Source organism: Oncorhynchus masou, chromosome 17 (assembly GCF_036934945.1).
Source record: "Oncorhynchus masou masou isolate Uvic2021 chromosome 17, UVic_Omas_1.1, whole genome shotgun sequence".
Taxonomy (NCBI): domain Eukaryota; kingdom Metazoa; phylum Chordata; class Actinopteri; order Salmoniformes; family Salmonidae; genus Oncorhynchus; species Oncorhynchus masou.
In genome coordinates this window covers 23538691-23552841 of record NC_088228.1, presented here as the reverse complement: position 1 = coordinate 23552841, position 14151 = coordinate 23538691, and the positions used below count along the sequence as shown (strand labels likewise).

Sequence of the window (14151 nt, the reverse complement as noted above, 5' to 3'; positions counted from 1 at the left end):
CATGTCACACCCTGGCCTGACCAACTAATTAACTAAAACACAAAATACTAAGACCAAGGCGTGACAGTCTGAGTGTTAGAGTGCGCCCCTGGCAATCCATACATTTTCAAAACAATAATATGATGTGGCCTGCTTTGCTTAATAGAAGGAATTTGAAATGATTTATACTTCTTTAACTTTTGATACTTAAGTATATTTTAGCAATTACATTTAGTTTTGATGCTTAAGTATATTTAGAACCAAATACTTTTACTCAAGTAGTATTTTACTGTGTGACTTTTACTTTTACTTGAGTAACTTTCTATTAAGGTATCTATATTTTTACTCAAGTATGACCATTGGATACTTTTTCCACCACTGCTGTCTATGTAACTATATAACAGGAGTATAATGGAGGAAACACCGGTAGCTTACTGTAATTATGTTAGTCAGATCAGGGATGGGTAATCAATGCCATTAAATGCAGGTCTTATTGTGAAATATTCCTCTGGGTCCTTTATTTACACCAGTCAATATTACCTGCCAGACCTTTGTTGTCTATTGGAAGATACAGGTAAACTATTCATGCTGTTTTAGTATCATATCCTCTCAGGCCTTTTATTCCACCTCCTAATCCATGTCAGATTGACTATGCTAACAATCTAGCTTTTTACAGCTGTATATGGGTTGATTATACATAAGAAAGGCTTCATGTTTCATTTGCATGCTCACTACGTCCAAATATTGCTTTTTGTAATGGTTATGATTAGCTATGTCTGAAAAGGAAGCATTTTTGTAAATGTGCGTGTGTGTGTGTGTGTGTGTGTGTGTGTGTGTGTGTGTGTGTGTGTGTGTGTGTGCGTGCGCGCATGCATACATAGGTGTGTGCATGTGTGCTTTTCTGCATGTCAGTGCTGGTCAGGAGCTGAACACCTCACTCCCTGATCACAGACAGATGATTGTAGTGTAGAGGCAGCTCTGATTCTGCTCTGATTATAGGCTGAGTGACCGGGTCTCCTGCTGATGGGGCCCCAATAATCTGCTGGAGAGAGGCAGGAACAGCTGGCAATGCCATGGCTATGGCCCAGTATGCACTGAAGCTGGCATGACCACAATCCAGCCAGGCTACTTCACATCTATGCCTCAAACCAAATCAGAACCACTCACTCAAGTAGCTAAGCAGTGCAACATGGACATCGATAAAACATACTTTTAAGATGACAAAACTGGACCCATCATAGTGGTTATACCAGTGCTTGGTTACATTCATGGCACATGGGGATGATGGGTGTCAATAGTACTTGAGCATATGTGAGGGGAACATGGCTAGGACTATCATCTTGAGTATTGACAGATGGCATATAATACAGTCTCACTGCCAGATTCACTCTGCCTTCTCAACACACATTGACTGTTGAAGTAAATAAAATAGCTTATGTCTATATTTATTCCTTGTTCTCTTTAGGTGTGCATATCACTGTAACACACACTTATCCAGAGCATCTTAAAGTAGTAAGTGCATCAATGTTTCATACTAGTCCCACACGTGAATCAAACCCACAATCCTTTCGTTGCAAGCGCAATGCACCACCAACTGAGCCACATGGGACCCAGGATCAGGATGTACTGCATACAGACACACACCACAGACACATAAACATTTAGCCATTTCTAATCTAACTAAGTTAGGTAAATCAGCTTTTAGTTTTTTTACACCGTATTTGTGGAACAATCTTCAAAATGTTCTTCAATTTGATGTTTTGGTGCTTCTAGGGCAATTCAGAAAGCTGATTGAGGACCGTATTCGTGACTAATGTGTTTGTTTGTATTTTTGCTTGCATTTCACATTTGTATTTAGATGTGTGTATTTCTCTATTATCTGTAATTCATGGCTCATCTGTAAAATAAACATTGATGTCAGTATGTCTACCTGATAAAATAAAGGTGAAATAAAACATTTAATATTACATTGACTGGAATCCTTTGAAAAGCATCCTCACAGCATATGTACACTTTATGTACAAAACTATGTGGACACTCCTTCAAATTAGTGGATTTGGCTATTTCAGCCACACACATTGCTGACAGGGGTATACAATCGCAAACACAACCATGCAATCTCCATAGACAAACATTGACAGTAGAATGGCCTTACTGAAGCATACACTGACATTGAAGACAATTCTGTGCGTCCAACGTTTTAGCAACAGTTTGGGGAAGGCCCTTTCCTGTTTCAGCATGACAATGCCCGCGTTCACAAAGCGAGGTCCATACAGAAATTGTTTTTTGAGATCGGTGTGGAAGAACTTGACTGGCCTGCACAGAGCCCTGACTTCAACCCTATCGAACACCTTTGGGGTGAATTGGAATGCCAACTGCAAGTCAGGCCTAATTGCCCAACATCAGCGCCCAACCTCACTAATCCTCTCGTGGCTGAATGGAAGCAAATCCCCGCAGCAACGTTACAACATCTAATGGAAACCCTAGATGATGTTATAGAAGCAAAGGTGGGACCAACTCCATTTAATGCCCATGATTTTGGAATAACATGTTCGACGAGGAGGTGTCCATATACTTTTGGTAATGTTGTGTATTTGTCAAGGGTGGATGTTTTGTCAAAGTTATTCAAGGCTTTTTTATTTCTCTTATGTCTTCAAAGCAAAGAACAAAATGTCTGAGAGCCTTTATACAATGGGCGGGAGGGGGATTAAGAATGCTAGAATACAGAACAGTTGGCAGGTATCTCTTTTTAAGACCGAGGAACACTGTTGCTGTCTTTTTCCCTCTACTATGTAATTTATTGAACACATATAGTACTGCAGCCTTCTCTAAAACTAGACCCAATTTGAGCTTATTGCCTCTGTAATCAGCTGTGTCATTAAACATCATCATGAGGCACTTTGGCCCTTTTCACAGTTTAACAGCCTGATTACAACAATCAACATCTAATAAAACATATACTGTAGAACAAAGCTATTTTCACTTGGCAGAAGCAATTCACACATGCAGCGTTATATTGCAGTGAATGTTAAGTAGAAGGCAGGCGTCTCACCGGTTTTGGGATCTACAGAGAAGTAAGGCTGTCCCTGTAGTATGCTATACACAATCTTGGCACTGTTCCCATAGGTGGGGTCGTCTGCGTCTGTGGCTGTGAGCTGAAACACTGATGTGCCTGCATGGAAGGAAAGGTTATATCAGTAGTGTATTTCCAAACAAAACCCATTTAACTTCAACCACACGAACTCACAGACAGTACAAGTACAACGTGCTATGATCACTGTAAAAACTACAATGGCATACTGTAGCACAACTTACTATATTTTCATGGTTTTCTTATAGTAAAACTACATGCACATCTAAAAATACCACAGAGTGTTTCTGTATCGCATAAAGAGAGGCCGAAATCTGTTATCTCCCAATTAATCCAAACCCATTTATCAGGACTGTCAAAATCCATTTACAGAGTTGTGCATTAATGCCTGACTGCCTCTGGATGCAGTAGGGATCTGTAGCAATACTGATGACCCAGCTAATGATGTGACTGCTCTCACAGTACAAAGCCAGCTCCCTACAGCCAGGTGCACCCAGCATTTCAAAAATATGTTGACAGTATTCTGCCTTACCAACATCGGCCATCTCGGGAACAGCAGCAGCAAATGGGCCATCTGGAAACTTGGGTGCATTGTCGTTGACATCCTGGACCTTGATAATGAATTCGGACTCAGGCTCTAGAGATCTATTGGTGTAACGATCGATGGCCTGGGCATGTAAGACGTAATGGCCCTTCTTCTCCCGGTCCAGGCTCTTGCTGGCATGGATGTCCCCTGTGACCTCATTGATGACAAATATAGTGCCAGCGCCCTCTCCCGTCAGCAAGTATCTGACGGAGCCGTCTCCTTTGTCTGAGTTGGAGTGCAGCTGGGAAGGAAATTACAGAAATTTTACACACAGATATAACAATACTCATTTGAACATAGAATACTATACCCATGGATTTCACCACCATGGTTGACCATGTGTTGGAACCGGTTCAGGGAACAGAATCAAATACCTAGAAAATAAGGAAATTTTTCAATGAACAGAAACGGAACCTGGAAGGAAAATGATCCATACTGTTCCGGAAGAGAACCATTATGTTAAAAGAATGGGAACTGGTTTTAATAGCGTTATTTTACATTATATAATTTTTTTCTAGTCCCACAACAAAACAGAACAAAGCTCTAATGCGAAGCCCTCACTCTGTCACTCAAAAATGTATTCCAGTGTCTGCCTGCTGCAAGCAGAAAATCTTTGCCTGTGTGTTAGGCTACCTGCCCCTCCCCCTCCGAAGCATAGGCTACCGTACCTATCTTCGAAGCTTGGTTCAGAAGATAGAGATTATTTATTTATTCAGATAATGCATGTCATAACAAGATGCCCAGTGCTCAACCCTCTCTTGCGCTCTCCCCACCCGCAAAATTGCAGTCGCATCTTGCGCCATAGTCCATCATGCATGTAATCAACTAGATTAGCTGCTCTGACTGCACTGATTGGTGAAGTAACTTAATAAGCTAAAGGTAAAAAACTTGATTTTACAGGTTAAAAAGGAACAGATAGGAACGATATAACAAATACTTTTGGGGGGTTCATTCTTGCTCAGCACTTTATTCTGCTGTTTGGAACAGTGTAAAGGGAAAAAATATATAGTGGTTCTGTTCCGAATGAAACGATTGGAAAATAATGTTGGTTGCAACCCCTGCGGTTGAGGTCAATTCTAGTTCAGTCACTTCAGGAGAGGAACAAAAATTGCCCCTTATTTTCCATGAGCATTTCTAATGGTAGTAACTTAACCATAATTTTAAAATAAGTTTACCAGCGGGGTACTGTACCTGCTGTATAAATCTACAGAATGTTAGGGCGGGTTGCACCAACATGGTTTAAATTAATCTAGGATTAGAGCTAATCTAGGATTTGTAAATCTAGGTTCATAATTAATCAGAGATGTGTTGCACCTCTTAATTTTGAATCTGGATCTGTTAAACTATGATTAGTGACATGTTACACCAATATCTATCTAAGGACTTCGAAAGCCAAGTCAACAAACAGGTCACTCATCATCTCGAATCCCACCGTACCTTCTCCGCTATGCAATCTGGTTTCCGAGCCGGTCACGGGTGCACCTCAGCCACACTCAAGGTACTAAACGTTATCATAACCGCCATCGATAAAAGACAGTACTGTGCAGCCGTCTTCATCGACCTGGCCAAGGCTTTCGACTCTGTCAATCACCATATTCTTATCGGCAGACTCAGTAGCCTCGCTTTTTCTAATGACTGCCTTGCCTGGTTCACCAACTACTTTGCAGACAGAGTTCAGTGTGTTAAATCAGAGGGCATGTTGTCCGGTCTTCTGGCAGTCTCTATGGGGGTGCCACAGGGTTCAATTCTCGGGCCGATTCTTTTCTCTGTATATATCAATGATGTTGCTCTTGCTGCGGGCGATTCCCTGATCCACTTCTACACAGACGACACCATTCTGTATACTTCCGGCCCTTCCTTGGACACTGTGCTATCTAACCTCCAAACGAGCTTCAATGCCATACAACACTCCTTCCGTGGCCTCCAACAACTCTTAAACGCTAGTAAAACCCAATGCATAAACCAAGCTAGCTAGCATACAATATTATTAATTATTGTCATTACTTAACGTTATTTTGCCATTTTATTATTTGTCCGCTAACCACATGACCATGGCACGTCAAATAAGTTCACATTTCTCCGCTTTTGAAAAAAACTCTTGTCGGAGCTGATGGAGAAATTCAGTAATGAACTGGAGGATAAAAATACTGGATTAAAGAGAAGATGATTCCCCAGCAGTTTGCCCCTCTCCATAACCCCTATGATGATGACGGACAACTTGACCCATCAATATTTAGTCAGCTATACTCGGCTTTGTCTCAGGATGGTAAGTGTTTGGTTGAAGATATCCCTCTAGTGGTGTGGGGGCTGTGCTTTGGCAAAGTGAGTGGGGTTACATCCAGCCTGTTCGGCCCTGTCCGGGGGTATCATCGTACGACACCTCCTATCTCAGCCTCCAGTATTTATGCTGCAGTAGTTTATGTGTAGGGGGCTAGGGTATAACGGGAGTATTTCTCCTGCCTTATCCAGTGTCCTGTGTGAATTTAAGTTCTCTCTCTCTCTCTCTCTCTCTCGCTCTCTCTCCCCCCTGAGGTGCTGACCTGTTGCACCCTCGACAACCACTGTGATTATTACTATTTGACCCTGCTGGTTATCTATGAACATTTGAACATCTTGGCCATGTCTGTTATGATCTCCACCCGGCACAGCCAGAAGAGGACTGGCCAACCCTCATAGCCTGGTTCCTCTCTAGGTTTCTTCCTAGGTTCTGGCCTTTCTAGGGAGTTTTTCCTAGCCACCGTGCTTCTACACCTGCATTGTTTGTGATTTTAGGCTGGGTTTATGTAGAGCACTTTGTGACATCAGCTGATGTACGAAGGGCTTTATAAATACATTTGTTTGATACTACACTACAATGTTACCATTATCAGGCTCGTTACAGCATGTTGCATAACATCATCATTCGTACCAAGGCTGGACATATCATAAGCCCCAATTCAATTGTTGTACAAAATGGGCACGTAAATAGCCTACTAATAATGAGTTAATTATCATAAACTCAACAGGATTCAACCTGTCTCTAATTATTCTCTGAAGAACTCTGTCGTTTTGGTCTCTCCACAGTAGATATGCTGCCATTTTATCAGTTAAACCACCTCAAGTGGCAGTTTAGAATTAATCTCCAATGTAAATGTAAATGTAAATGTAAATGTATATATATATATATATATATATATATATATATATATATATATATATATATTATTTTTTTTACTTTCTTTGAGCAACAGGCTTAAAATTAATGAAGTGAAAACTAAATTTAGATTAGAGGAACGATTTAATTGAACTAGAATTCATTTAAAACTTTGTTTAACATTTGGTGCAACAAGATTACTAGATAAACCTTGATTTAACCCAGTTTAAGAGTTAATCCATGTTGGTGCAACCCACCCTTAGTGTCCAAGTAGCCTGCATACCCGACTGTTTTTGCATTCACTTAAATCAAAAGCAGACTGGCAGAATTATTTAAAAAAAATCTCACATAGCTGCATAAATCTATCACTATATGCCATTTTAGTGTTCAGAGGTTAAGAAAGAATCTGTTTGTTGTGTAGACATTACTAATTCATACAAATCCTGAATGGGAAAGTCTCTGCTGTACAGCTGATACAGCTCTCCTGCCTCTAGGTCACCAGGCAGCTCGTTAGGGCGCACACCTGTCACCAGCATTAGGAGCATAATGACATTCACCTGGACTCCATCACTTCGTTGATTACCTGCCCTTAATGTGTCACTCCCTTTGGTTTCTTCCCCAGTTGTCATTGTTTCTGTTTTCGTTCCATGTTGGTGTGCTGTTTGTGTTACATTTATTTATTAAATGTATTCAGTGCCTGAAATTGCTTCCCAATTTGCAGTGTACATCGTTACAGAATGACGCCTCAACAAAGGGGAGCATCAGGGAGTGCATTTATTTTTTGTGTCGGGGGTGATGTCGAGTCCGTGTGTTGGAGCCGGACCTACTTGGGAGGCCTCAGCCGGTTTGAAGCTGGGTGAACAGGTTCCCGTGCCTCAGCCGAGGCAAACGGGGAGGTCTTAGCCGGCTCATCAGGTTCTCTCCTCAGCTGGTTCATCAGGTTTCTGCGCCTCAGTGGAGGTGAGCGGTCCGCTCTGGATCTCCGGGATCGTCCCTGTGGTTGGTGTCCTGCGGCTGGAGCTGAATGCGCCGGGGAGGGGGTACTGTCATGTATGCTCTCTCCCCGGCCTCTAGGTCACCAGGCTGCTCGTTACGGCGTACACCTGTCTCCAGCGTTAGGCAGATCATGACATTCACCTGGATTCCATCACCTCCTTGATTACCTGCCCTTTATGTGTCACTCCTTTTGGTTTCTTCCCCAGTCGTCGTCGTTTCTGTTTATGTTCCATGTCAGTGCGCTGTTTGTGTTACGTGTTTGTTTATTTATTAAGCGTATTCATTCTCTGAACTTGCTTCCCGACTTGCAGCGTACGTCGTTATCTAAAAACAAATCATGCATCATTGTTGTTGTGACATATCACATGCAGCCTATGTTGATGCAAAGAAAATCCACACTCTTTTAGCTAGGCTAAATCATTGGGGTATCATATGATACTGATCTATATAAAAATGCTGTGTCAACAACAAGAAGAACAGTGTTTCTAACTGCCTTGACATTTTGATACTGATGTATCCCCCTTCGTAGCCTAGCAGAACAAAGCCAATGCAATGTGTGAACACACAAACGGGTTAATCCAGCTCTATCCAGATTAGTTGTGCTACACCGAGTTGCATCATTGCAAATTAAATCTGTTGTTCCTTGTTGAAGTGTCGTCTGAATATTTCAGGGTTGTGCCTGCATGCCTGGCACATGGCTTTTTACAAAGTCTTAAACAAGTAAAGTGGCGTGGAAGGTCGTTTGAGAGAGGTGTAAAACACCCCCCATTAGCTTTAACATGGATCTGATAGAATCTCATAAATATAGCAACCAGAGTATGACTTCTCAATTCATATCAATACACCACTTCTTAAGAACATGGGCTGAATCGCAATAATCGCTTGTTATTCACTTGCCCTCGCCCTCGCCCTCATGCATAAAAAAAAATGCTGGTCTATGGAAACTCCCTCTAGCCCATGCCTTCATCAATCCAATGCTTTTAAATTTTGGGGGAGTAGTGAACAAGTGCACACATCAGGAGGAAGGAGAGATTATTGGGATGCACCCAAGCCTCCATGTTTCCAGACAGCTGTGGTGCTGATGCTGAGGGTGGTTCTGTAAGGATGAAAGTGAATGATGGATAACAAACCATTAAAGAAAAGCTGTGAATCCCTTGACAGCACCAACGCTGTTGGAGCTGGCTTGCATCATCTGTATAACAACAAATGGCCAGCCAAGTCAGTTATCCTATTATGAATTCAAGTGTTTGCTCTTTGGCAGAATGCTATTTTCTCTACAGACACTGAGGGGAAATGTCCTGAATGAAGAATAAAGCCAGCAACTGTTGGCAGTTACAATCATAAAGCTGTATTTTATACATTCATCAGTGTATGGTTTTTATGGCCTCCACCTTCAACCCTACACACACACACACACACACACACACACACACACACACACACACACACACACACACACACACACACACTTTTATACAACGAACCTTGTGGGGACACACAGTTCAGTCACATTCAAAATCCTATTTTAGCTAACCCCTAACCCTAAAGCTAACTCTAACCCGTACCCTTACTGTAAACCGAAAATCTAACCTTAACCCTAACCCAAGCTCCTAACCCTAACCCTAAAACTAACCCTTTGGTCCCCACAAGTATAGTTAAACACACACACACACACGGTGCTCTTAATTCTTGGCAGTGAGTGTAATCCCTTAGCAGAGAGCAATTAGCAAAGACAGTGTTCACCTCCACACCGCCTCCCATGCCTGAAGAGGGTACAAGCAGCAACCCTGTTTGCTACAGAATCATATGGAGGGTGTCCAAGACTCATAAAGCACCAAATTTACAACATGTGCGTTAAGTAGTGGACTTTATTGTCCTATTAGGACACTCCAAAACACAGTGTAATAGGCTAGGACACAAGAATAAATGTTATTGCATAGTACGCAGTAGGTGTAATATACAGTACATACGAATCCAAGGCCGATATCATTCAGTGGAAGTTGGTGGAACTACTTTGATGATAACCTTGGCTTTCTCAGGAAGGTTGGGCTGGCGCAAGCATTTACACTGGCCCAGAATACTGCTCTCGCTCACAGAACACGCTGCCTGCAGTGAGAGAGTAGCATTCATTTATCTTTCGCTATGGTGCCTTTATTCACTAGCAGGGTAATGGGAGTACAGCTCATGACTGATGCTTACCCTAGGCCCTGCATTATCAAAGAGATGAAAGGATAAAAAGAGCCATGGGGGAAAAACCCCAAACAGATAAATAGATAAATAAATATTTGGAACTATCCACTTTGGTAATATATCACCAGGGGCCTGGTTGCAGAATGGATGCAGAGCATGATCTGATTTCACGATATGCAAGCAGCCTGTGTGTCTGCTGTCCACTTTTTCCATATGGTGAGTTTTTTGTCACTCTTTGTGTAAGAATGAGTTATTGTGCTTGGTACACCTTAACTTCATAGGATTTCACAAGGGAAAATGCTAAACTCAGCAAAAACAGAAACGTCCCTTTTTCAGGACCCTGTCTTCCAAAGATAATTCGTAAAAATACAAATAACCTCATAGATCTTCATTGTAAAGGGTTTTAACACTGTTTCCTTGCTTGTTCAATGAACCATAAACAATTAATGAACGTGCACCTGTGGAACGGTCATTAATACACTAACACCTTACAGACTGTAGGCAATTAAGGTCACAGGTATGAAAACTTAGGACACTAAAGAGGCCTTTCTACTGACTCTGAAAAACACCAAAATCAAGATGCCCAGGGTCCCTGCTCATCTGCGTGAATGTGCCTTAGGCATGCTGCAAGGGGGCCTGAGGACTGCAGATGTGGCCAGGGCAATAAATTGCAATATCCGTACTGTTAGACGCCTAAGACAGCTCTACAGGGAGACAGGACGGACAACTGATTGTCCTCGCTGTGGCAGACCACGTGTAACAACACCTGCACAGGATCGGTACATCCGAAAATCACACCTGCTGGACAGGTACAGGATGGCAACAACAACTGCCTGAGATACACCAGGAATGCACAATACCTCCATCAGTGTTCAGACTGTCCCCAATAGGCTGAGAGAGGCTGGACTGAGGGCTTGTAGGCCTGTTGTAAGGCAGGTTCTCACCAGACATCACCAGCAACAATGTCGCCTATGGGCATAACCCCACCGTCGCTGGACCAGACAGGACTGGCAAAAAGTGCTCTTCACAGACGAGTCGCAGTTTTGTCTCACATGGGGTGATGGTTGGATTCGCGTTTATCGTTGAAGAAATGAGTGTCACACCGAGGTCTGTACTCTGGAGCGGGATCGATTTGGAGGTAGAGGGTCTGTCATGGTCTGGGGCAGTGTGTCACAGCATCATCGGACTGAGCTTGTTGTAATTTCAGGCAATCTCAATGCTGTGCGTTACAGAGAAGACATCCTCCTCCCTCATGTGGTAACCTTCCTGCAGGCTCATACTGACATGACCCTCCAGCAAGACAATGCCACCAGCCATACTGCTCATTCTGTGTGTGATTTCCTGCAAGACAGGAATGTCAGTGTTCTGCCATGGACAGCAAAAAGCCCGGATCTCAATCCCATAGAGCACATCTGGGACCTGTTGGATTGGAGGGTGAGGTCTAGGGCCATTCCCCACAGAAATGTCTGTGAACTTGCAGGTGCCTTGGTGGAAGAGTGGGGTAACATCTCACAGCAAGAACTGGCAAATCCGGTGCAGTCCATGAGGAGGAGATGCACTGCAGTCCTTAATGCAGCTGGAGGCCACACCAGTTACTGACAGTTGCTTTTGATTTTGACCCACCCCCCTTTGTTCAGGGACACATTATTCAATTTCTGTTAGTCACATGTCTGTGGAACTTGTTCAGTTCATGGCTCAGTTGTTGAATCTTGTTATGTAAATACAAATATAACAATAAATAAATAAAAAGTCTGCTGAAAATAAACGCATTTGACAGTGAGAGGATGTTTCTTGTTTTGCTGAGTTTATATCTACAGGGAGGATAAATAGGCTCAGTTGCTGTACTGCAAGATTTCACTGTAAAATCCCTCCACTACTACATCCAGTTATAGACTTTCACAGGCATACTGTAGATACTTCCAGTTTTAGAAGCAGTTTTTGGAATAAGAAGTGTGTATGCACAGGGAGGCAATAGCCTAGTTTTCAAACAATGACTGCATAGCCTACACATTTATTTTGTAGGATTTCATTGAATTACACAATGATGCCATTTAGAATGCTCTTTTAAATAATGACACAAAACTGTCTTCCCATACACCGGCAGCTATCCACTCACTAAATTCCCATGGAGCCAAGTTCACTGGTATAGGCTTGTACAGAGGCTGATAAACTGACTACGCTCCAAGAACCCGCCGACTGATTAAATCAGGAATCTACCCCCTCTGCTAACCACAAATTACATGAGGCATGCTGATGGAAAGGTCAATTTTTATGCTGCAGCAAGAGCTCACTGACAATAATTGTTTTATACCCAGTCTTGGTATTAGTGAGCCGGGGTGAAAGATTTTATGTAATATTTGTCTCTGAGGTCTGGTAAGGGATATTTAATCATATTATCTAACTCTACACTCTTAGAAAAAAGGTGCAATCTAGAACCAATAAGGGATATTCAGGCTGTCCCCATAGGATAACCCTTTGAAGAACCCTTTTGGGTTCCAGGTAGAACCCTTTTGGAACAATTTATTATTATTATTAAGATTGTAGTGAGAGATGATGGCACTGCTTCCTGAGAGACTTGGTATTATTAACGGTGTGCAACTATATCAACCATCTCTGGCCTCCACTGCACCAACACCACCTCTACACGTCAATCCCATTGATTGATAAGAGGTTGGGATGTACGTGGACTGGGGCTGTAACCTTGTTATCTAAATCAGAGGAAAGTATAGTTTCAACACTCAGTGTGAAGTACATGTCTAGCCTATACAGAGAACAGCTAGGTATATATAGTCGCTGTGATGTAGGAGAAGGTTGTATAGCTAATTAGTCACAGCAGAGCAGAGTTGAGAAAATTCACATACATGTGGCCATTTTTCATCCTTTCATCACGCTGACACATCTGAAGCTGTGAAAAGTATAACAGTTTTCTAGGTCAGGCCCAAATCGGTGCGCCTGACACCTACTACCATACCCCGTTCATTATTTTCCAAGATGGCATAGCACTTCAGATGTCTTTATCTTTGTCTTGTCGCGTCCCATGTATATATCTTTTTTTCTTTGTATATATTTCAAATATATTTTTTATATATTTAACCTCAATTTCAACATACTCTCCTGCAACCCGCCTCATTCAATGTGGTATGGATCTGCTATTTTCAATACTTTAGAACCCCCAACAGAAGCGAGCCAGCTAACGAACTACTTGCTAGAAGTGCTAGCGGTCATCAGCTAACCATAGCCCGGTCAACTCCTGCCAGTCTGCACAGCGTGATTCAACCCAGAGCATACCGGACTGCTTTTTCTCCACATCTCCGGATTCCTAACGCAAGCTCTGAACCTTTTCACCTGGACCATCGCAGCTAGCTAGCTGCTGTCCGAGTGGCTACCCCTGGTTAACGTCTCTGTCCCGAAGCAAGCACCAGTTAACCTGGAACTAGCCTCGTGCTAGGCCCATCTCCCGGCTAGCTGAAGAGGTCCATCATCCACTCCTTGGGCTACAATACCTATATTGCCAAATTGGCCTGGACCCCTTTAACTGCCCACACGGAGCCCCGCCGATCCATCACGACTGGTCTACCGACGTAATCCGCCGCCCGAAGGGGTTTAAACAGGCTCCTCTGTCTCAGACGTCCCCTGAAGGCCCTGAAGGCCCATCCGCTAGCCAGTCCATATCGGACGGTTACCTGAAGAGGTCCATCAGTCAATTTCTTGGGCTACAATACCTATTTTGCCAATTTGCCTGGACCCTTTTACTGTCTACACGGAGCCCTGCCGATCCATCACGACTGGTGCCGTCATCGTCCAAGGGTGCTACAACAGACTCTTCCGTCGCGACATCCCCCTAAGACCCTTCTGCTAGCCTGCTAGCCCCGGCCCACTAGCTGTCTGAATTGTCGTGTCTCCAGCTCGCCTAGCTTCCCACTGGTCCCTATGATCACTCGGCTACGCATGCCTCTCCCTAATGTTAATATGCCTTGTCTATTGCTGTTTTGGTTTGTGATTATTGTCTTATTTCACAGTAGAGCCTCCAGTCCTGGTTAATATGCCTTATCTAGCCCTTTTGTTCCACCTCCCAGATATGTGGTGACCTCACCTAGATTAAATGATCTCTAGAGACTAAACCTCTCTCATCACCACTCAATGCCTAGGTTTTTCTCCACTGTACTCACATCCTAC

General features: G+C 43.0%; 1 protein-coding gene across 1 annotated transcript in view; it reads right to left on the bottom strand.

Moving 5' to 3' along the window:
- Positions 1-14151, bottom strand: part of LOC135558722 (cadherin-18-like) — a 50813-nt gene that overhangs the window by 26407 nt on the left and 10255 nt on the right. The window contains exons 2-3 of the mRNA XM_064992797.1: positions 3603-3897; positions 3032-3151 (exon numbers count right to left, since the gene is read on the bottom strand). Of these exons, the coding sequence (XP_064848869.1) occupies positions 3032-3151; positions 3603-3897 (415 nt within the window). The remainder of the gene's footprint in view (positions 1-3031; positions 3152-3602; positions 3898-14151) is intronic.